The 25,783-nt window shown below is 40.7% G+C and overlaps 1 protein-coding gene across 4 annotated transcripts in view; it reads right to left on the bottom strand.

The window, feature by feature from the left end:
- Positions 1-25,783, bottom strand: part of si:ch211-200p22.4 (phosphatidylinositol-binding clathrin assembly protein) — a 74,923-nt gene that overhangs the window by 41,017 nt on the left and 8,123 nt on the right. For all 4 annotated transcript variants that reach the window (XM_053860883.1, XM_053860885.1, XM_053860886.1 and 1 more), the window contains exons 2-4: positions 15,017-15,159; positions 1,162-1,237; positions 865-967 (exon numbers count right to left, since the gene is read on the bottom strand). In XM_053860883.1, the coding sequence (XP_053716858.1) occupies positions 865-967; positions 1,162-1,237; positions 15,017-15,159 (322 nt within the window). The remainder of the gene's footprint in view (positions 1-864; positions 968-1,161; positions 1,238-15,016; positions 15,160-25,783) is intronic.

The raw sequence follows: 25,783 nt of genomic DNA, 5'->3' as shown, positions 1-25,783 counted from the left end.
CCAGAGGTAGCGACAGAAGCAACATTATTAGATGCAGAACCCCAAACCACAACAAAAATGGTTGAACTGGAACTGAATATTTCACTTGTTTTTTTTTGGCAAGTTATGGATCCAACTTCTCTTTCACCACTATGAAAAGATGATGTCACCTCATTAAGGACTATAACCTGCAAAAGCTTTAAACACTGATTTTTTTTTTTTTTATTGCGAATGAATATCAAGCATCAATGTAAAAACATTAAAACGTATAAATGCAATCCTCAAATCACAAACTGAATCTCTAAAACCAGCTTGAGCAGAGAAAAAAAATGTACAGCAAAATAGTAGTATGGTGTTTCGATGGTATCAACAGATCTCTGAAAGCAAAGAAGTGGTGCGAAATGCAGTGCATTTCATATCAAAATGACAGTCCATTAACACAGAGGTCTGAAACTCAAACTTAAATTCAGAGGAATAAGGATAAGAGGAAAGTCAAGGCTACAAAGAAAACATTTAAAAACAGGTGCCTCCTGGATGAGCTTTCTTCTCATAAGAAACCATGAGTGATTTCTGTTGACAATTAATGTAGGCTGAGATGGTGGAGTGACTTATTAAAATCTGCTGTAAGTAAAACACAATAGTCAAGGCGATTTCCCTGGCACATGCTGCTGCAGGTTTGAATGTTTCTACTCATGCATTTCACATGTACACCATCATACATGAAAGAAGTTGAATTTGAATGAAAGAGAGATCAAATGCGTGAACTGGCCTTATTCAAACTAACTGACAACATGAAGTCAAGCCTTGGGCGAAGAGACCAGAAGAGTATTAACTCGTGTGAAAATGATGAGTGAGGTTGGCATGCGGCATTGAAAACATCCGTACCCCCTCTTCATCTTGGTGAAGTCCACGGCCACCAGTCTGTACGACATGGCCTTTTCATTCAGGTAACGACTGTATCTCCTGATGAAGGTTGACATGTCGTAACCTGGGAGAGAACCAGCGATACAGAAGGAGAGAAATATGAAGTTGACATTTCGGAGGGAGACAGACCATTTCATAATGTGAAATTCATGCAGACTCCTCAAGAACACGGATCTCAAACAAATGATGTTAAGAATGGCATAAAACGTACAACAGTACTGACATGGCTGTCAAATTCTGTGAGACCAAACAGTTTACCTTGAAGCGCTCCTTTGTCCAGGAAGTTGTTTAGGTTAAACAGTGTGTTTCTGGAGGCCAGGTACTGGATGAAGCGCTGTGGACATTAAATAAGACAACGTGACTTGAGGGAATGCCTTCATCTTGAAAAGCTGCTTCAGGTGCGCTCAACATCATTTATTTTTTTTAAGCAAAGCTTTAATGTTCCTGTACAGCCCATTAAAACTGAGCAACAAAAGCAACAACTGCACTCTGTATATTGTTTCTTCAAAATATGTATAAAGATGTGAATAAAACATGTATCCGTTCATAGTACATTATGGCAAAGTACAGACAGATAACAGTTCAAAACTTTCTTGCTACATGGAGACATTGTAAATTAATTTTTGGAAGAGGTTTGAGCCCATTTAAACAGCTGAAGACGATGTTTTAGAATACTATTCTTTGCGGGTGACACTTCCAAGACCAAATAAAATCCCAAGCGCTTTCAAAACTGGAATTCAAATTCATATCAGAGCTGTTCTAACAGGGAAGATACAATACTGCTGATTGATTTTCACCACAGTCGAAATTAAATACCTGATTTGCAAAACATATTTGCATTATTTACCAGCAAGCCACCTCATGAAAAAGCCAAATGAAAACCTCAATAAGTATGTGCGATGTCTTCACAATGCTTTACATGTTTTATGATTTGTGTAAATATTTGACTACCTTCTTCACCACAGGGCAGTGCCACAGTTACTGAATCACTCCTGTGGTTACCCTCCAACTCCTAAACACTAGCTTCTTGTTCATTTTTGACAGATCTGATGTCACTGAGCAGGTGCTGGACGGTCTTGACTTCCCATTTTCCAGGGAGATTTGCTGAGCGTGTCAACTCCCTCGCCAGCTCCATCCTGTCTCAAATTTGCACGTCTTCATATTTTCACCCGGGGGATTTTCCCCAAACTGCTAGTATCCTGTCCTGGAGAAAACCGAGACGCCACTATAGAGCTATCGTATCTGGCTTACGCCCACCCTGATGCTTCAAATGCTGATCACAAGTAGAAGATTTGAGTCTAACTTTCCAAGATAAGAATGGCATGTCTGCAACCAGATAACAAACCTGGACCTCCGAGAGGCCAACTGCAAGAGTACACACTCTCATGGAACCAAAAGCATTGCACCTTTTTTGCGTGCACAATTAAATATTAATTTTGGAATGTATGCAAAACAGAAAATAAAAAAGGATAGCTGTAGCAGAATTATAGTCGACAACATCACCACAACCCTTTGGTTTGGCTTGAGGACCACCACAATTATACCCACAGGTATCAGAGCCAGCGTTCAAAAATGACATGCTGACTCCAGCGCCAGACTATATGTTAAGAGAAGATTAAATATCCCAGGCACTAAGGAGTGTTCAACAATACCAAGCTTAGAAACAGCCATGTCATGCTCTTAGAACAACTGGAGATAAACAAAACTGCCTGGCCTCAAACATTGTATAATAAATCTCTGCCACTTCTCATTAGCTTTAACTCAATCTAAAGTGTTTATTGTCATCTCAGTGGAACTAATTTTGCAACCTGTAGGTCTGAATCAGCCATGCAATAAGTTCCCTTGTGTTTTTAGGCTATTTTCAGGACCATGTATGTTCACGAGTGTCAAATTTGAAGTACATTTCTTTTGGCTAAATTCATTTTATGCACACTTCCTTGGAAAAAAAGCTGCTGCAAATGGAATTGGTGAGGGCATTTAATAATTCATCCCCCTAATATTGGCTTACAACTTGAAGAGGCATCTTTCAAAGATTCCAATAATCCCATAACCCAAGCCCGATAAAAGATGTAATTTTTCCATCTGTCTTGGACTCTGTCTTGAGTTTTCCATACCTGAAATACAGTACCAGCTGCCTCGTATGAAAGAAGGGACGGCTATCGCCGATCACAGTTCCTGCCATCTGGCAAAAAGGTTGACAAAAAGCTTTCGAAATAATGTGTCAAAACCCCTTTTTTTTAAGACTAAAAACACACCAACCTTCTTTTTATACCACTGCTTATCAGCCCTATGGTGATTGGCATCCGCAAAAAGTAAAAAATATGGCTTCAGGTACCTCAGACTCAGAAGAGTTCACATTACTTCACAGAAAACTGCACAGGTGTAAATTTGTTGCATAAACAACTGTGGTGCAATTCTATTGTTAGCCTCGCTGCAACAGAAGGGTTGCGTGATTTGACAAGCTGAAAAAGGATGCTGAAGACAACAAAGATTTGGGCGATTAAAGCCTTTCATCTACTTTCTCCTCTGTACAAAAGTGAATGGGACCTTCTGAGAATTTTTAGACATAACACGATTGAAACCATAAACAGGGCAAAATCATGAACTGTTGGTCGCATCATCTTGCTTCCAAAACAGTCACGTGGCAAGAGCCCACATCACTAAGGAAATCAGTTAGGTAAAGGCATAGATATGGAGTAAGAGAAAATGCAAGGGCTAGAAACATGGGCAGCAGAGAGAACCTTATAAACACAATGTCCCAAATTATTCACCGACGATAGCTCTGGGACTCACACTTAAGATTTTTAAGAATGAGTATGTAGGTAAAAGGGCTTTGCTCAGGGATAAGGGTAGTAGTAAGGCACAAAAATAGCAAGGCAACACTGTCAAATAATTCATGTAAGCATATCCAACAACAAGAACTTATGTATTATTGATACATGTGATCCTTGGCATAGTGTGTGTCTAAGCGTCCCCCTTCCTGATCTCACCCACAGTATGTAACGCCTCACCTACGGCCTGATACAGGTCCAATGGTGGATGGCAATAAGCTTTCTTTCTTCCTCTGTTTTTCATTTCAGAGTGACCTTGTCAGGCCATATTCAACAGACTTATCATATTATCATTGACAGTTGAAAGCACAAGAGGCATTCTACTGTGAACATGCCTCTTTAAACAAAACTGCCGCTTTTTACTTGTTTGTGGCGCAAGTAACCAGCAATAACAGGAAAAGAAAATCAATACAGTTTAGTAAACAGCGAGACAAAGCGGTATCAACTCAGCTGAATTAGTGACACTTCCCACACCGCTCAGCAGTCTGAAACATTACTTGAGAAAGCGCTTGAGTGGCAATTAAAAGTGTGAACATCGCACGTGCCTCGTGTGTGTGAGACTATGTACCTCAGGTAGAAGGTTCATGCTGAAGAATATTCACAGAGATAAAGCCCTGTGTGCCTCAGGCGGTGTATTTTTCACATTAAATAATGTTTTGTGAAGCGTTTGCCGTTACGCCGCGCATCTGTTTGCCTGCTGACACTTTGCAATATTGATTTTGACATGAGAGGGTGGCAGATGTGCACACTTTGGAATTACAGCTCGTGTTTTTCATACTACTGCGCCACTTTTGTTGAACATTTAACGTATGGCTTCCTCGGAGAATAGTGAGACACTGCACTTTCACTTGTCATGGTGAACAGCGGCTTACAGACACCCCATGATGTAATATCTGGGGAAGTCAAAGACTTGCGTCTGACGTTATGTAAATGATTGACAAATGCATTGACTACCTGCAGGAAAACACCGATTTCCATGGTTAATTACTCACTGCTTTGATAAATCTGGGAATTCATGACAAGCTGTTCCCAGAGTTTATAAGGAGGAGGGGGGAAAGAAATCACATGGAATTCATTTTTAGTAGCTGGCCTCTTTTTTTTTTATGTTTGGACAAAAAAAAAATCTCCAGAGACCGCTGAGAGGTGATGATTCACATGAGAAGAATGGACATGATCAGGCTGAGTTGAATGAATGCAACTCTTATAAAAGCAACACACACACGCTCCAAAAATACATGTGTGGATGGATACAGACACGTGTGCACGCAGATGCAAAGTTGGATCAATTGCAAATGCGCTGTATTGTGCCTGGGGATCGTCCTCTTTCTGCTGCCTGCTCATATTTTCTTCCTTTTTATCTTGCGTGGCATTTCTCTTACGCAATCAAGCGTTTAGCCATTGAGTAGCAGCTGAGTGTGAAAGAAACAGTGGCAGGGAGATGCTGGATGATGATGCTGTTCAAGTTCCAACGTGTGTGAAGATGAAAATACCGACTGTTTCAGTCCCACCGCCATAAAACTGCTGTGTCTGTGAACGGGTGGCTACGAGGTGCCAAGGCTAATGGTTTGCATGCACCCGCTCACAGGGGAGAAGTCATGCCATGCTTGAGGTTGAATGTGTCACAGAGGTCAGTGATGCATTTGTACAATATGAGTCAACATGTACAACACTAACACAGACAGACAGACATGCAGAGAGTCTGGGCCTTAATATTGCAAATGCTCTAAGAGCAAACCATAGCACACGAAAAGAATATGATAGAGATATGAAAATCAAACTGTTTATCTACATAACTAAGCCTAATAAAAAGAAGCCTGAATAATGTTTATTTATAACATTGCAGGTTTACTGATTCTTATAGCGTAAAACATTTTTGTTGGGATATTACTGGTTGTAGATTAACCCGTATTAAAATGGATTTGGATATTTCTTTCTAGGCTTGAGGCACAAATTGTGTCAAAGCCAAAAACAGTAAACCTCTGATCATTGAGCCTTTTAATTCAACTGACTGGTTTGTTAACCACAAATGGAAGCTACGGATTACTCTTTACGGAAAAGTGTTTAAACATTCAGCAGTTTTAATTGAGTGGCTTGCAGATTCTGGGTCAGGGTTTTCAATGGAATATTTTGCGATGAGAACAAGCCTATAGCCACTTATACAACCAATGAATGTAACAAAGTCAATTCATTTAAACTGAATGTATTTACTTACACAAAATATGTCAATCATACACTATTTAAGAAAACACAGAAGCTTTAAAAAGATCATACAATTTTTCAGATATAGAAGCCAAACAGCTGTGTAGACCTCTGTAGAATATATTTTAAATATATTTTTGTGGCTGTATTGCAGCAAATTGTTACAAATGGTGTGTCTGGGAGCCCCGCCATCCTCCAACAGTCAGAAAACATTAATCCATTTGATGTGAATGTGTACAGTATGTGCAAATGTCTACACATCCACAAAAAACTCCCAGAGAGGTCCTAGAACCAATGTGAGGTCCAAAATCTGACATCAGTCTGTATGTCACATGGCTTATGATCTAAAAGAGTGAAATAATAGCTGTGGTTTCTATTAGATTTCTATTAGATCACGTTTAAAATATGAGTTAAAATTAAAAAAAAGACAAAAATCTTGTTTCTCAAGAGATGCCCAGTATCATACTACAGCACAAACATGAAAATTCCTGTAACTATTCCTGTCGCTCTGCAAAGTATATGACTACATTGTTATTCATTGTTTATGAGCATTTATGAATATTTTATGAGAATTCCAAATATTTACTGACAATACAGGCATAAATTTGACTGAGACCTTACATTTCACCGTAGTGACAGAGAACCATGATTGGTTCAGAACAAAAGTTAAAGGCTACAAGTGATCTCAACTTACAAGTTACAAGGGTGCAGTTAAAGGGAGCTCAATAGTGCAGTGACAAGCTCCTGTTTCATGTGGGAGGTGTTCCTGACAGCAGGTGTCAGAAGAAGCAGGCTTCCCCTTGAACAATCACAGTTGAGTGGGCGTGGTGTAGGGAAACAAAATTTCACAAAACAAAGCGTTTTTGGACGGATGGTGCTTAAGCACATGTTGTAATGTTGTATTTGTAAAATTGTATTTATGGGTATGATGCTCTCATCAATAAGCATCATGCTCTCTCAATGTGATATGCAGGAAGGAGATTTTTTTTTTCATTTAAAACAGAAACAATTTAGGGACCTTTAAATGGATTCTGAATCGTATCCAATCAGGATACTTATATGAACACCCTTACCATATACTCACTACCAAAGGTGTGTGATTCCTGTGTTATTTTTATTCATGTTTTGAAAATGAATAATGATGAAAAACAAACAGGAATGTTTTGCCAGGTCCACACAAGCAGAGGCTGAAATGTCGGTACATAAGCAAATAAATATATGTATATATTATTTAACTACTTAATGTAAATTAATCAGTGATGACCTAAACATAGCAAACAACAACACCACAAATATTTTAATAAGGAGAAGTCACAAAACAAGCTCATAGACATGCATCAAACTGTGTCGCAGTGTTGCAATTCTCACGCAAACTAATGATGCGTGCCCCCTCACCATGCTCCGTACAATGCCCTCTCGGGAGTGAGTCACCGCTTTGCTCGACGCGGAGCTGCTGCAAACCATGTTTGTTACGAGTCCACGGTTTGAGGCAACAATGTGTGTTGTACTTAACAAAGTGTCTCTCTCAGCTGCTCGACATGTGGAGCAGGAAAATGCAGCACTCTACCATGACCCTTGACAGCAAGGACAAGTGGTTGCTGATCAATGCAATATTTATCATTATTATTTACATTCTATTTTTTTTAAGCCGAAAACGCAAACTTGTGACAGATGTGAATTGCCATCTAACGTAATGTTGATCAGTCAGTGCTGTCCTTGAATAAGTGCAGTGTCATACAGGCGGTTTTTAATCTAACCTAAGGATGTGTTTATACACTGCAGAGATGAGCTTCACTCGGTATTTGCCTATGCAAATGAATAAGTCCATGGGAGGGAACTTGTTGGGAATGTCAACGTAAAGAGTGCACAAAAAGTGATAGTCAAATTAGTTATTTCTCATAAAAAAAAACCAAAAAACATTGAATATAACGTGAAAGGAGCAGGGTGGTTTACAACTAACATGAATGTGCTTGTGTTTCCAAGTTCAGAAAACACTGTGAAACAGTTTGCCCTCAAAACTCAGCCGCTGTCCTTAAAAGTACAGCACGTCATTTGGTCGTTTTCAGTATGTCATTTACAACCTGATCACATTTTCACCTGCTTTGAACATGAATCTGCATTAATTTGGCACCTCTGTAAAGAGAGCGAAATAGTGAATGTCCCTGGGATTTCTCATCTCAGAAATGGAAAGCAGTTTAGGGGCAGAGGGTTGGTGAAAAGTTAATCGATTACATATCAACCCTGTCTCATTTTGTAGAGAAACTCTCTAAAAAATAACTAGAATTAATACAGCTGAGAAGAAGGAAGAGAACACACACACGCACATATATTGATCACGCAGATGCAGCCAATTTACTGTGGTTGGAAAAACTTGTTTTTCACCCTGAAGGAGGAAAAGGAAGTGTGTGGCGAGTGCATCTGTTTATTATGTGCCACCCTGGAGTTTTCGCTTCCTACATTAGATGCTTTAGAGCTAACCATCGGTCCATCTGGATGACACACGCAGCACACAGACACAGAGGGCTGTTTATGTCTGCTCACTAATCATTTTATGTTCTCCAGGAGCTGATGGCAAATGTGAATGGTGACAGAGGGAGCATCCATCAGATTATCACCAATGACCTTACACACATGCATGCACACAAAAAAAACACACCCCACCCTCCCTTCCCCTACATTCTATAAGATAACGCTCCAGTCAGCAGATCAAACTCCCCCCTTTCATATTTCCCCTTTCCTCCTTGTCCACCTCATTTTCCAGCCACATTTGTGACTTTGACAACATTTTCTTGGAACACACTCCTTTAAATCTCTGCCTGCATTGCGCCCTCCCTCTCTCACGGGAGGCCAGGGACTCCATCGGCGAGAGTGCTTTAATGATGTCACAGAAACAAATGGCCTGTTCAGTATGTGGGACACTGATGTCTGCGAGCGGAGGTTTGAGAGCCACAGACTAGTGCTGTAAAAGACTCAAACGATGTTTTACACCTCTTCCTGTTTTCAACCTTCAAGTAGGTCTATTTCGATGCCTTGCTTTCGCACACAGACAAGTGTCCTGCTACGATCAGCACTTTCTCCTATGTCCTCGCCAGACTGTCCCAGTCTCCTCCGATGTCCTTAATGACTCTCACACACAGCCGTCTACTCCCTGCCTCCCTGAAGCTCCATTCTATTTCACACTGTCTGTTCACCCACTACTCCAGTATTTGACTCTGATGTCAAGGCACTCTTCTTGATTCCCCTTACACTGAGGTGCAATCCATCAGAGTGTACTTTCTGCACACAGACAGCTACAGCTGTACACACCTTAAGAAGGATGATTTTGGAGGGCTTCCCCACCTTTAGAACACAGTCTTACACAGTGACTAGTGGAGTAAATGTTCAGTCCACCACATTCCTGATAACAGCAAACAAATAAGAAGGCAGTGAGAATGTAACGGTGGCTAACCTTATGCAAACTTGAAGAGTGGTATATGCTATATAGATACATAGATGAGAGAAAATAATTCAATATTTCGGATATAATAATCAGTAAGTGGCAAGGAACGTATAAAGTTTGTTCATATACTAAATCACTCTGTACTTCCTTACGAGAACCGAACAGAAGAAGGGAGCGGCAATTTGTAGTAGTACAGTGCAATTGCAAACTGTAGCTATATAGCTCGGTTCTCGGTGGGTGACCCCCATCCCACGTTTATTTGTTTATGGTACCGTGGTGAAACAGTGTAACATGTATTCACAGATTATACTTGCAAAGGGAACTCTCGAAACATCAATCAATGAACACCAGGACTCAAACTAACAATTTCAAAAGCTAATCTTTGTTCATGTAATGCAGTCTGCGCTGAGCTAGGTATTTTCTCTACCAAGTTTCAACAGGTTTATAGTATAGTATTGCAATACGTGATGGTTTTCCATTAACACTGCCCCTGCTTTAGTCAAAGTCATGTATATGGTAGTTATACCAAGAGCTGACTGAATGAACCACAACATGGATAATTCAATACTTAAATTATTGTCCAGTCTTTCTTTCAATATCCACCATGGTATGCAGTACATCTGTCAGGGAGGGCCTCACCAAGAAGAAAAAGATTTCAGGTACCTAACAATGCTTTCAGGGTCAAACAGCAAAAAGCATCAGCACACATTAGAATAAAGTGAAGTCAAATAATTACTCATACTCTATCATCAAATACTATGACAAAATAGTGAAGTAGTTGAGGAGAAGGAGAAGGAGAAGGAGAAGGAGAAGGAGAAGGAGGAGGAGGAGGAGGAGAAGGAGAAGGAGGAGGAGAAGAAGGAGAAGGAGAAGGAGGAGGAGAAGGAGATGGAGATGGAGATGGAGGAGGAGGAGAAGGAGAAGGAGAAGGAGAAGAAGGAGAAGGAGAAGGAGAAGGAGAAGGAGGTGGAGAAGGAGGAGGAGGAGGAGAAGGAGAAGGAGAAGGAGAAGGAGAAGGAGAAGGAGAAGAAGGAGGAGGAGAAGGAGAAGAAGGAGAAGGAGAAGGAGAAGAACTCATGACCATGAGCAGGCCGACTCTGTGGTAATGGACTATCTATGTGCAAGTATGTGTCTGTGTGGGCGTGATCAAACTAATTTTCACTCATATTGAACAATCTTATCAAGCAATTCGGGTCCTGGCTGGTTTGACACTTTCCTCTCAAGGGTACTCATGGGGGTGTCGCAGGTCAAACATGATCCACTCACACACCCACCGTTACCAAATAGAGGAGCATCGACTGGAAGGTTGGGTCTTGTGTCTCGTGTATCAGCGGAATAGGGGCCCCCTATGCAGGGATTCTCACCTCCTGCGCTGCGATTCCTCTCAAGTAATCCTGAGTTTTCAGCTGTTTTAAGTAGTGAAGTGTTGCCCACAACATCAACAGTGCCTCACCGTCAGTCCAGTAGGACTCCACCTTTTACGGTAGACAGTTAAGGAGGACCGTGAAAGATCAGTAACCATGGGGGTTACCCCCCTGACCCTGGTGTCAAATGCCGACGCATCACCTCCCTACCCTAGGAAAAGTCTTGAGGAGAACTCTGCATGATCGGTAAGATAGGTAGAGCGAGAATTAGGGTGAAAAATATATATTTTAATACTACTCCCCGAAACATCCTTTTCTCCTGATACATTATTTACAGAGAGACATCCTCCCTTGGAAAGTCTGTGAAAGCCTTAATGAGAGTTTGTGCAAGTAGCCAGGGGGGACCTTTGGGGATTCCCTTCAAGATACTGTATACTGCAAATTCCTTAAGCTCAAAAGTAGGAGTGGAATGTTACAATTTTTAGCCGTGTTACGGCAAATTAGAGGTTGTCTTGACAGATTGTTTTTAAAAAGCCTATTTAGTGCCAATAAACCACAACAAAAATATATATTTGAGAATACATATTTTGAGATCTACTCCGCCAGCAGCACTGTGCTGACAAAATCAAAGTTATTGACTGAATTTTGATCACTCAAAAGATTCGAGGTGCCTTCTTGGGAGCGGGCCCGGATGATTTTTTGGCAGGAATGGAGAGGAAGTATCAAGGGAGGAACTAAAATAGCAGTTACGTGTTGATATGCAGATAAGCACTTTTATGAGCTTCGGCTTAACAATACAGTAATTATATTCTTTTATTAGTGAATTGGAAACAAGCTAACTGTAACAGTATGTGTGACTGAAATAAAATTTGTAGATAAATATCATTTATTAAGACTGAGTGCTGCAATTTAGACAGCATTGAGAACTGAACAGTCATTTATTACTGTGTTTTACAGCAACGGAAATGTTTTAATGGTATACAGATTTTGTTCCCTATTCAACCATGTTTTTATCGATTGTTGAATATCGCCATTTCCTTTTTTCATTTCACTGTGTGTTTGTGCAGGTGTGTGTATGCAGGAGCAGCATACAAATCTGAGAGCGACTGTATTAGCCAGTAGCTGTGAGTGTTCGCTGCATACAAGAGTGACAGATGTCGTCACATTTTCTAAAATAAAATAGCGTCAGGTACAAGGAGAATGTTTGTCACATAACAAATATGACGGTATCAATTTAATAGTCAATAACACACTGAAAAAAAATGGTTGTAAATGTCTTTCTTTTACGTGATGAAAGGTGCTGCCCATGGCATCAGGATATGCCACAGAACGCTGAACATGTGCTTCAAAAATCCAACACCTTTCACAAAAATGAGCCCCAAAATGATGGAGCATTAGCTAAGCATGACTTAAAATTTCTTCATCTAAAAGTGAAAGTTGGCACCCTCATCATCCCGATATATGATATTGACCAGTTGTGCAGTGCTACTTGTACTGTTTAAAACTGTAACTTGCCTTGTTTACTGTGGAACTGTAGCTTTTCGAGTTAGGGGAGCATTTGCTGTAATCTTTGGAATGACAAAGTTGTTTTCCCAAACATTCTGGCGGGATGTGTGCATGGAGCAAATCACCAAGGATGGTAATTCTGGTGTGTTAGACTCAAAATATGTACGCCAAATATTTGGGAAAATATAAGAGAGTGCATGAATTAGAAAACTGTCTGTTGCAGCTCCTGGTAAACATCCTGAAATGCGCCGCTGTCTCCTCTTATCTAATGCGCAGTTAGGTGACACTGAGGTCTGTCTGATGCCAATTTGTCAGTCCTAGACATTAACATTCTCACCCACAACAACTCAAGGTTATATCCTGATAAACTCTGCTTTCACAGTATTATTAATGCATTGAAACCCAGACAAATGATGTGAGGGCTGTGGAGTCTGAAGTGTTAGTGTCATACCATTAGTCAAAACTGACTAATGCTGACTTGAGAATTTGTTTTCTTTGCAGAGCTACTTTTCAGTCAGATGTTTGAATGGCTACACTGCCATAAAATTAACTTGCCATGTTTTGTCACTATTGCACAGCCAACATGTACAATAGACCTCAACAAACAGTATATGCTGCAGTAAAAGACATTTAAAGGGGATAACAAGCAGGTCACTCTCACATGTGCGAGTCAACCTGGAACTAGTCAGTCTGTTGACCCCAATTCTGTGAGTGCGTGCTTTGTAATTTTATGGCCAGTTTTCCTCCACCTCCGATTATAATGGATGGGTTGGCCATGAGGGAGCAGGGACACCTGGCTGCTGAGCCTCAGTCAGCACTGCTATCCTGACAGCACAGATGAATGCAGGCTCATCAGCGCACACACTTTCTCACGCAGACTCACACTGTGAAGACAGACCTGAAACAAACTACTGTGATGCCTGCTGGCAATTTGCTTACATTTGCACATTGAACCAGTATATTTCATCGACTGTTTTGGAAACCAGCAATAAATAAACATCTTTGCACATTAAAATGCTATTTAAAATTCCATTATGTTTGAGGGAGCATTGCATGATGTGGCATCATTTAAAGTTGAACAATTGTGAAGAATAATCCCCTTCACTGGGAACAGGTGCCTGTATAACTGCATGATTACAGCTCCTGAATTACTCCTATTATTTCCCTCCCATCGAAATAGACACTGAAAATTGGAAAATGATGGTTTAGGCCTACAGGTACGATTCCCATCCCAATGTGTGCCTATTAATATTTTGTTAGCCAACAGTAATTAACTTTTCAGCCCCAGGGGCTCTGAGATGGGTTTTCAACCTAAACAGCCATCAAGCAATAAATGAAGCTACACTGTCAGTTTGATTAATAAGTTTATGCTCACAGACTAAACAAAGTTGTCATTTCAATTAAATCCATTCATGAGATAAATAAGATACACTTATTCGGTTGTGTAGAGACAATGATCTCGATACTAGCTCACAAAAAGCGTGAAAACCTTTTCAGATATTTTGAGGTGACAATAACCAATGAATTCGACACAACCATTGACCTCAGGACATGATGGTGGAGCCCACCCACATTCACTTTTTGTTTCAGTGCCCTTCCCATGTTGAGAAACGGTGGCGCTCCAACACCAAGCCTAGATCCTATAGTCAAAGTCACTTGAAACAGTTTACAGGAAAGCTGTTTTTTAAAGATCCTGCCAATATTATATGGGTATGTCAAATATATCGTATTAAAATACTGCTATATAGAAGACAGACTCTGCCCAAAATGTCTTGTACCCATTTTCCTTCACAGCCTGAAAAGGATACTTCATCATGCCACAGTCACAAAGTGTTTTCTAAAGCCTTATTGATATCACCGAGTTCAAAGACACATCAGCACAGCAGAGACGGGACAGAAAGCTGAACTCTGGAGACACCATCCCACTACTTTTTGATCCTCCTGTTGATTATCTAGTTGGAATGTTGAGAAAAAGCAAATTAATTTGACATAGCATGAAGCGACGATACCACATAGCGTTTGGGGTAGCTAATTCAGCTGCACTTCTCATCGTTTCCTCTTTTCAAAGCAAGTTCAGATGAGCACAATGAGCCAATAACAGGAAGCCTTACATAATGCCCACACGAATGATCTTGCTTCAACAAGGGAGCGTCACTTCCCCAATTACATGCACGCTGAAAGGAATGTGGTACTGGGTGGATCTCTTTGGGTGTGTTTTGAAATTAATGTATGTTTGAAGGGTGTTTAAAGGTCTTGAATTCCAATTTGTTCTCCCAACGCGGATCACTTGGGTCAACACCAGTGAGTCGAATCAAACACAAATGACAATAGAAATGCTTTTAGATAGAATGTATCTGAACTATCATTTTATAGGTTCCTTTCTTCAGCTGTGTATTTCTAAAGGACTGTTGGAATTTGGACATTATTGGATGAGTGTTGTGTTTGCAGGAGTTGCTACCTCACGGTGTGAGTACCGAGAGACAAACATGACTGTCTTTAACAGCACTGGTGCTAAGCACTGTCAGTTGTTATTTTCTGTTTTTATTCACCGTGGTATTCTGTTACTGTATTCTTTTTCATGTTACCAGCAACATTACATTTTAATAGTGTTATCAGAATCCGAAAAGCTTCATTGCCAATGTCAGTGAGGAACCCACTAACTAGGAAAGTGCTTTGATACTTCGTGCAAATGAAAGAAATACTCCGCATTTTGTCCATTCAAAGTAAAGCATTCTTTGAGCTGTGTGTTTGTGTCAAGCATGAGAGTCACCCACCTCATTGCCGTACATCATGAGGTGGTGTGTGGTGATAAGGGCTTTGAAGACCACCACCCAGCTGGAGTTGGCTGTGCGCTCAAACAGCGTATCCGCCAGCTGGGGAATATTCACGTTCATCTCATTAGTGCAGTGGATCAAATCTGCAAGATAAGACATGAGCACAGTGTCACACAATGGCAAGAAACTAAAGCTCAACAGTGAGTAAACACTTTCAAACATTTGAAGATTGTTTTGACATTGGACTCAGAGCAAAGCATTGCGATTCACAAGCAGACTCAGAGCATGGTGGAGCGATATCACACACTGTCCATCTTCAACTTATAAACTTTCAGTGAAAACAAAATGAAAGAAAAGCTCTTCAACTGAAGCTAGGACATTGAAGTTCATTAAACAAGAACCACCAAAAATCTCAGGCCAAAGGAATTGACCAGGAGGTGCATCTGCATTTTTATATGAATTTTCATCGTAGCAGATATGATTTGATGCTTAGGTAATTTTCAGTGCACCCTTACTCCTAAGCGTAAGTTAATGAAACAAAGAGGCCGGCACTGCTTATAGTAGCGCTTCTACCATTCTACAGAGGCGGCACAGTGCCCTTCTACCGCCACAGCCCTCATCTTGGAGGATCAAATTCATTTAATACACATTGTTTATGGATGATAGAAGAGGCCTTGATGACATGAGACTGCCCATCAGTATTGTTTGAGTTTGTATCAATAATCAGCTTTTCAGCCTTAATAAGACAATAAAGCTGAAAAGATTACTTGGGCAAACCGTGTAAATTGATTATAAACTTGAATGATGAGGCCAGTGCTGTTTTTTTGCCTCCTCAAAAATGAGTACCACAAGAAGGTTACAGTAGGCACAAGGTGCTGCTGCAACACTGCCTGAGAGAGTGAGAGAGATCCTTTAAGTGTAGTACTGCAGAAAAAAAGAACAATTCTTTCTATTTTTACATATTAAAGTCTTGCAACACCCTGAAATGACTCAGGTTCACTTCCCAGTTCTTGTGCATGATGTCTTTCTTTTAATCCAGATTAGCTCTTGCGGTCATGATCTGACCTTGACCCGAATGTCTACAATTGAATATCAAAGCACCCTAACCTAACCGCAAGTCTGCAACCTTGACTACCAAAATAGAGATTTCATCATCACTGGCAGTTTGGAAATCCTTCTTTTTTAATTCATTCCCAGTTAAATTATTGCATCCAAAATGTATGTTCTACTAGTCTTAATCATGTCCCTTTTGTTTACTGACATCCCATCATTTACAAGGGCGCTTATCCAGACCTGCTGGTCGTACTGGCGAAAAACACTGAATTATTCATGCTTATCTTACAGAGCTTCAAATTAGTTAGGATTTACTTTCTTGCTTAAAGGCCTTCCTGCTGTTTGAGAAAACGTGCGCAAGTCCAGGCGATGACAGAATGAACAGGTTGCACTTATTTTGTTTTGTAAATTCAGTGGACAGTATCAACCACTGGGAACCACGGGTGTAGTTCCCTTATAGTAAGTGTATTTTTTTTTCACATTGGTCTGATAGATGACAGAACAAACTAAAAGTTTACCACCACTTCACTGTAAAATTGACTGAAATGGCTTTGGAGTATAAACGGCCTCATTTCACATTCATCACATCAACTACCAAGATGCAATAGTTATCCCCAACATCAATACAGACGACTCAATTGTTCATTCAAATCAGTTGTTGGCCAAACAATTCTCCTGCATTCACAAGCCTCCGTCTTCATCCTTCCATCCACCTCCTCTCTGTCCTTTGTTCTTCTCCACAGGACATTACGGGCTGCTGGCTCTCACACCTGGTAACTACGGAAACAGCTTCTCATTACTTCTGGAGGACTGTAGCAGCGCAGAGTCCCGTCGGGAGACTTCATCACGATAATCACGTGCACACGCGTGCACGAGCACGCGCCGGCTCAGGCTCATTCCTTCATTCACTCAGCACGTTATCTACCCCGAGTACAACCCTCTTCCGACACATGATTATTTTCAGCCGTTCAGTCAACGTGACATCGCTCCCACTTCTCTCTTAAAACACACTAACAGCAATTTTCAGTCGATACTAATGATCGAGAGGTAATCTGATGCCAGCGTGGTCGACCATTAGACTCCAATTAGTGGTGTAAAGCTCCACTTCACCAGGCCACAATTAGTCAGCTACCACTGTCAGAGATTCCTTAAGAACCTGGCCTTGATCAATGGAGTGGAGCACTACTTTAAAACAATAAAGTGAGAAGGTCATTTGGAATGGACTCACAGAGGAGATGTTTTTACACAGGAGCAGCAGGAGAAATGTGGCGCATCACTCTTTCACGCCAAACGACTCCGAACGTGAAAGCAGCCTAGTAATTATCTAATGCATTATCACAGCGGGGATCATATCAGATCCTGTCACCTCCAGCCTTCCGTTCCCCAGGACGTAGTCATACTGGCTTAGCTCAAATGCAGCGCTCATTCCAAATCAAGACAAGCATTGTTGACTAACCGCACGGCGACGGCTTCCTATCGCCGCTCTTGTCCTCAATGACCTCCCTCACACTGAAGTTGCACTGTGAATGTTGCCATTGACAGCGGTGACATATGTGCCAATCCATGCCTCCCTCTGCAGCTCATTTAACCTGGTGTAGCAACCCTGCATGATGGTTCTGCAGATAACGAGAGCCACGTTATATGGAAGGTATTAAGAGCAACTGGTGACTCCGTTAATTAGTTGGCTCCTCAAATGCCACAGTCTGTCCAGTCAATCTCATTCAATTCTGACTCCAGCCTTTTTATTTGCTGCTCTTCTTGGGTCTGTCCACAGAGCCTGCGCGTTAAAACAGCTCATGTTTTTTCATCAGGTCTGGAGCAGAGGCAGAACTAAAAGAAGCACTGATTGGGTCTGTGGGGACGCTCATGCATGTGAATGTGCGCTGGCGATAATGTACAGAGCATGTAGATCTCTCACTTGTTCAAGGACAGGTGGGCTGGCGATTGACGCCAGAGGAAGGAAAGGCGAAGTGAAAAGAGGGAAATTGCAGGAAGGAGGAAAACATGCTTAAATTGGAAGAACATGGACAAATCGCTGAGAGAGAAACAGACAACAGTATTTGTCTCACTCAGCCAATTTGCAACACACATCCACTCCACATGCTTGAAACAGGCTCTTAACATCCTCCCTACCACTTTCAAGAATCTAACCAAAACAGGTGTCATTCCTTCTCATGAAGTTCATCTTCCCCCACCTTTGATTGATCACATAAACAACACTCACGGCAAGAATGCTGTCCACCATGCTGTCAGCTACTAATTGCTTGACAGCTATGCTGCAGTTGTGACCCAACTAATTGGTGATGGCACATTATAAACTGCTAAAAGTTGAACGTTTGCAGGGAGGAAAAAAAAAGCTGCTTGATGTCAAAAGTCAATATAACAAGCAGAGCAGCTAGAATGAGAATGTGACTGCAATGGACAGCTCTAATTGGTCAGTTCTCCATGAGTTCTGACATTTGTTACACTCAAAAGTTTCGCTTTAACAAGTTGGACTGGGTTCATGTAATGAACTTCAAACCAAACCAAAGCAAACAATTCCATTTACCAGAACATGTGGAACATAATACAAGGCACAACCAAAATGACTCAACACCTTCATAACAGCTGTCTGCAGCTGCCTTTTCCATATGGAACAACATTCTTCTTTTTGCACGACCATAAAAAAAATTATAAAACCAGAGGCAGTCCAAGGCTATTGAGCCCCAGCAACCTCCCCGCAACCCCAAAAAAGAAACAGAGTCACCACCTTGCTTCATCAGACACATAACTTGTACGATTTCGGGTTGCAAGTTGACTGCATTTTAACCATGGCGGGCACCACCGTGCACCCCTACCAAACAGAACGCAGCGAGGACATCCAGACACAAGGGAGCAGAGGGGGAATGCTTTGACATGTACTGAATTGGTGCCTTGAAACGCTACTTTTGTACATGAGAAGTAAATCGCCAATCTGCAGCCACCCTCCATCGCTTCATTTGCCCAGCCAGAATGCATGACATCAGTCATCATCATTTGGGATTTTTCTGTTAAAACCACACCGAAAACCAACATAATCACGTGTTTTCCACTTGTTTCAATGCTTCCACATTGTGTTCACTTGATAACATGAGATATCATCTTTAAAAAGCGATATTATAGGCATAGAGGCCGGTGCACCATGCTCATCTACATGGAGCGAAAACCCTGAAATGAGGGGTAGTCAGGAAAACTAGCGAGGGTTTTTTGTTTGTATTTTTTGTTTTTTTTCTTTGACTGTTGTGCGCCCACATCATACAGCAGATTGCGCCCTGGGCAGTCGCCCACATTGCCCACAGCTAAAACCGGCCCTGGGTAAAACTGATACTTAGAAGTGTGGTCATTGTGAGCAACAGGGCGCTGCTCCTATTAAGAAAGAAGAACGTTTCATCACAATACATCTCACAGATGCACTCTTAAAAAGAACAATTTGATAACACAGGAAGTGTCAGCCACCGTTGAAAGCAGGAACCAAACCTTTTACAGGTCACATGCAGACATGTGGGAAACCATATATGTGCCTAAAAAGAAACACTTCTGAGTATTCTTTGCAGCAATCAATCCTGTCGCTCTCAGATCTGAGCTCTATTGTTACTGGTCCTCCTCAGACATTAGTGGCCTTTGAGTGAACCACAATAGACCAGAGACTTCCTGGTACCAAGGAGCCAAAATGAGCAATGTACAAACCCCGCTCGGCATGTGATGAGGAAACGTAGCTTTGTTTTTCTTCTAAGGTTTGTGAACAGGTCTCTGAACAGTTTAAATAATTAATGCGTGAAAATATGACTATGTGCAGTAAATGTTGAGTGATTGATCCTTGAAGATAAGAAAAATGTGGAGCACGTAGCAGAACACAATGAACTGGAAAATTGAAAATTAGGAAGAAACTGTGTCAGGCTGACATACATGGTGACTACCATAAAAATACTTTTATGACATTAGTCTTCTGGCCTGCTATCAAACCATCATCAACAATAATAATAATGGTTATAGTATTTGATTAATTGTAGAAAATAATGTAGGAAAAAGTGCATATTTAGTACAAAGAACTTTGCAATACACTTTTGTTTGCAAGATTTATCTGTCTGGCTCATAATGTTGAGGCTGCATTCATTTGTCGCATAATTGGCACAGATAGAGTGGTTCTGTCATTAGAGCAGTCAGTCACAATGAGGGAAAACAAACAGTAAACATATCAAAATTCAGAAACCGCTACAGCAGGGTTTCTTTTTGATCTTGGGGCCCACCATTCCCAGAACAAATGGGCCCGGGGCCCATTCAAGTAATAGAAATGATTCACTACTCTGAATTTCATTTGCGATCAACAACCATATTTAATCTACTTAAAGGTAAACAAACCAAATTCTTGTGAAATGACATGAAACCATGTGATCATCGTAAAGATATTTGTCATCGAAAAGTCATGTTCATCAAATTTACTAAAGAAAAAAAAAGGAAATAAAATGATGAAAACTCTTGAGAAAATTGGAAAAATTGAATAAAATTATGAATAAAATAAATCTAAAAAAAACATGTCTAAATGTAGTGAAATAAAAACAACATATTTTATTTAAACTCCAAAGAAGACATAAGTAAAGTCTAAATGAAAGTATCGTCATGAAATGTTTTAATTAATTTTCAAAACTGCTTCAACAGGTGCTGTTGTTTCTCTGTCATTTTTTTCTTTTCCAGAACTTCTCCATAGTTGTTAACTGTCACAGATTTGTGAAGTCAATTCAGTGACACACTACTGCCACCATGCATGGCTTATGTATTAAAACTGAGCGTATCGCGGCCCTCACAGCCCAAAGGTGTAAAACAAAAAATCTTTTAGTGGGCCCCTAAGAGGCGCTCGCAGCCTAACCATGGGCCCCGCCCCTACAGTAAAGAATCACCGTTCTAGAGGTCCCTGGTCATTCCGCTCTGTCTAAGCAGCAAGGGTTTTGGTATTTTCTTCTTCGACACTGAAATTGCAAACATACACGTGTGACACAAAAACGTTTGTACTTGTATCATAGCAAGGACAGTCATTGATAGCCTCTCACCCTAAACCTATCCATCAACTAAGTTGTAGTCTTCATCCTCAAACTGAGACTTGAACTTGTGTGGACCAGCCAAAATGTCTTCACAAGGAAGTGTTTTACCACGAATTGGCTCCCAGAAGAATAATCATACTATTCCCCCACACACATTGTAAAGCACATCAAGTAGTAGTGAACTCCATGTAATTTGTGATGAACAGCAATGCGATTCAAAACTGCAGAAGACGATCAGGATTGGTAGTATATTTATTCATCACTGAGAACAAGTCACACCAGCACAAATTTCCACCTTCCTCATCAGAATGCAAACCTGTCCTAGCGTCTTCTTTTCTATTGGCAATCACTTACACAACTGTGTTTTTCCCAGGACCTCTACCTGAGAAAACATCGCTCCTTCATAGTGTTTTTTTCCTCATCATCCAGAATAGCCTCTGTGCTCTGTCCTTTCATTTAATCCGTTTTAGCTACAAGGGATCAAATGCCACAAGGGAAAGAGACTGAAATATCCATTCGAGCCACTCAAACCCAAGGTATGTCACCACATTTGAGACCTAAGATATGGTTCTGGTGTCATGAAGAAGGATCAGTGCGAATTCACACTTTTTATTAGAGTTGCACAGCCCATACTACTGTACTAGCCAAACTGCAAAATTGTTTTGATGCACTTCGATTCGAGTCGATTTAGTTACAAAATAGGGACAACACAGCTTTCATTTGCAACCCGCAGGTTTCCTTGAAATTTAAGGTCGCTTACGGAGAATGGAATGGCATGAGCATAACTGGACTTCACACTTGACTTTAGCACTTAAATGAACAAGGAACACATTTGTTTTACAGATTACCCTGTTAGGTCTTTCTTCACCTGACCAGCGTGCAATAATCTGTCACTCCTGTGCATGCGCAACTCCACCGCATGCATCACCCCTCCCTTCCAATTGCCTCAGTGTAAACGCATATTTTGAGCAACCATGAGCAACTTCAGTAAAAAAAAAAAAAAAAAAAGTCAGCAAGTTCCAGTAGTTCACATCAAACAGCTGGCTCTTCTACTTGCTGTTTATTCTGTGTGCGCAACTGGCTGTGCTATGCCTCCATAGCCGGTTTCGCCTCAGCTGCTGCATGCAACCAGAAGAGTAAGGAGAACATTTCCCTGTATAAATCCATAGTCGCAGCATTGTACAACAGATGGATGGTTCAGATCGTGTAAAAAAAGTATCTTATGGTCTGGAAACTTAGGTAAATTATTTTCAATTCAGGTTGGATTGTTTTGTGTGTGTGTGTGTGTGTGTGTGCAGCATACATTTTCAACAACTAGAGGAAAGGCTCTCACAAGACTGTACGAGCATTTAATTTGCTAAAATATCATTATTATTGTGAAAAAGCTGAACAACCACATTCCATACATTCATGTTCTTAACTACAGTACATGAGGGAAAAGTACTGCATCAATGCTGGATTGGAATTCCAATGGGAGCTTATTGCCTTGGCAACATTTGCCTTGTGTGTCAAATGTGAGATACTAGGCAATGCTTATACACAATTTCAGTCTATGTTGAACTTGCTGACCACAGTGGAGTACACTTCTGTAGGTTTGGTGACAAAGTAAAAGAACTGTGTCTAACATAAAATGTTGATAGTGTGACATTAACGCCCCAGTTCTCGCTGTTAAGGAGGTGAACAGGGCATTTAAAAGACGGTGGGGTTGGTGTTGAATATCTTGGATGGACTCCTGAGCACAATTCACAGTGGTTAATAAAAATAACAGATGAGATGGAGTCCAGCCTGTGACTTGGGGGAGGATAATTGTTGATGATGAGCAGCTAAACTGCAGCCACAGGAGATGACAGGAGTAAGAAGAATAGCTTCACCTTTGTTCTCTGTTTTTCCCTGAGTGACTGTTGACTAAAACTTAACAGTACTATGTGACAGCTATTCATCTAATAAAAGTTATATGCAACAGTTGTTTTTCTTCATTGTCTTGCCATTTCCTTTCAAAAAAAAAATCTTGCCTGCGAGAAGTGTGCCCTTTAACCCAATACAAAAGTCGACTGAGATTTTTGTTTTTCTAGATATGGGAAATTCACATTGCTTCTGTGTATTTGATCAGTTCTGCTACACCAAACAGAGTTGTTGAATGGACACCTGGCAGACTATCAAATGACTGACAAAACATTCTGCTGTTGGTAAGTCGCACAGTTGGCTTTTATTTTGACAGCAAAAGCCAAGGAGGAATGGCTGTGCGACATCTTATTTTAGACTTATGTTTATGCAAGTGTAAATAGAAGGCAATCCCTGTCAAATGGAACATGCAAATAAGCTGACTCCGGTGGGAAAAGGCCAAATGGAAAAGATTGGCAACTCCTATTTCATAAATGGCACGTAATAGCATTCCAATTATCAATTTAGCTCAAGCATGAGTGAACATTGTGTATGTTCCTCTTTGTGTCGAGGCACACATTTTCACTCTTGTCTCTCTGCAGGAATCACATGAATTCCTGAAATACATTAAATCTTTATGGTGGTTGTGGGAAGCACTAATGTGCCAGAACAAGAACATGTGCTCGCTTCACATTGTAAATATCCAGTAGAATTGACTACATTCCTTATTATTGGAACAACAAAACAAGATTTATTTTATTTCTATTACAACACAGAAGGTGCTATTGATGTCTGAACGAGTCAAAATTTCAATTAATGAGAACACAAACTCCAACCCTTAAGTCGAATAGTCTCTGGTGGTTACTCTCACAAATCACCGCGGGATATTTTGGTTTGATAAATAATGGTTTATTAGTGCATTTCCCAATCATACAGATTTGAGATTTAGACTTTTTCCCTCCGAAAAATAGGGTCTCAATTGATCTACGCAGCACAGGCAACTGCTTACACTTAACTTCACGGCAGATGCAGACAAAAACAAGGAGATTCAATGACTGCTGTTTAATGACTTGTTAATTAGCACAGCACATTCTGCAACATGAGCTTAACACAAGATTAAAAAAATATTCCCAGTAGCACTAACACATGATTTCTATTTATGATCTTATTGTAGTCAATCCAGAACACTCACCAAATAAATACGTTACATAGCATTGAGTTTAAATCGTGCTATCTCCGAGTAACAAGGACCAAACATGAAATGGAATTATTTTTACTTTACAGCATGTATGACACTTCTTGCCATGCCATGCAATACATGCTTTTCTGTCTTGAGTGCAGTCATTACGGTTTAACAATGCTGGGTTCTATACAAATCATGCTTGCTTGGAATTGACATGCCTCCATTTCAAATCAAAACGGTAACTAGGTAACAGAGGGAGAAACCCTCCAGGTTACCCAGCAGACATAAAAAGCCAGACAAAGGAAGCAGCAGAAGGAGTGCAGCTCCAGTCTGCTAAAGATTAACACTCCGCAGTATCAGCACCTTGTCTGGCGTGTACGACTAATTTCTGTCTCTTCACTGTCTGTCTTCTTGTAGAGAGGGTTTGCCTCAAAAGAGGATTCCACCACTACACGGCCCTCCCTCGCTCTAGCGCCAATAAATCCCGCTGATAGGAAGGCGAACACATATCTCAACAAAATTAAGACCTGTAAGCCTGGCTAATTCATACATCATTTGTACAACTACACTGAAATTCTGTGAAATACTGAATAATACTGTAGATGCCAAGAGGGGATTTACAACAATATAGGAACATACAATTGTGCTGCATGTCGCAGAACAAAAGTCATCAACAGTCACTCAGGTCAATCACTTCTGCCCACACTGGAATCAAGGTTTTTCAAAGAATAGCTGCTTGTGTCCTTCTGTGACTTCCCACCATGCGACTTACTGTACAGAGGCCATCTGAAAGAGCCAAAGTAGCAGTGAAAAGTTCACCAGCATGACTTTGTTATACCATCCATATGAAGCACAGCTATGATTCACAAAACACCATGGAATAATGTCAATAGAGCCTTCCCAATACTAAGAAGTAAAAATTAAACTATTAAAAATTACAAACTCATAATAGAACAGCAAGTTCTTCAAGTCAGAATTTCCTGTAAATGTAAATTGTTTTTTAGTTGCAGCCCTTGAATTCAAGCCAGCAAGTGACTAAAGAAACGTAAAAAAAAGGACAACTTGCAACAAATAAAAGAAAGATTTAAAAAGCTGGAAGGTCATTGGGATCTATCCAATGTGGTTAGAGGAAAGGACGAGTGCAGAGAATTTGGGAGACAGTACAAAGAGGCAGAGGGGATAGAAAGTTTCATCAGAAGTTGGTCTATTAATAGAAAAGCGCTGCTTCTGTAGCTTTAATTCCCGCTTGGGGTCTTAAACAAGAGTAGTTTCTTTTCCCTGTCTCCGACTCCCATGCACACAGAAAAAAAAAGAATGAAATTCAGACGTTAACTTCTCTCCTACTGCCATTTTCACAGGGGAGTCGGGAAATCTTGTCAACTGAATAGGCCTCAAGTCTCTGCGAGCGTGTGTCTCTTAGAGGGATGTTGAACAGCGGAAAAAAAGAGATTGTGACACAGATACAAGACGGCAGGCAGACAGACACGCGTACAGGCACACAGGTAGAGTATGAGAAGAAAAACAAGCTGTTGAACCAGCCCGAGAAAGAAGGGCTAAAAATATCACGCCATCAGAACGGGAAAGAAACAGAGGCAC

The sequence above is a fragment of the Synchiropus splendidus genome, chromosome 3 (genome assembly GCF_027744825.2).
Source record: "Synchiropus splendidus isolate RoL2022-P1 chromosome 3, RoL_Sspl_1.0, whole genome shotgun sequence".
Taxonomy (NCBI): Eukaryota; Metazoa; Chordata; class Actinopteri; order Syngnathiformes; family Callionymidae; genus Synchiropus; species Synchiropus splendidus.
This window is presented reverse-complemented; position numbering and strand designations above follow the sequence as displayed.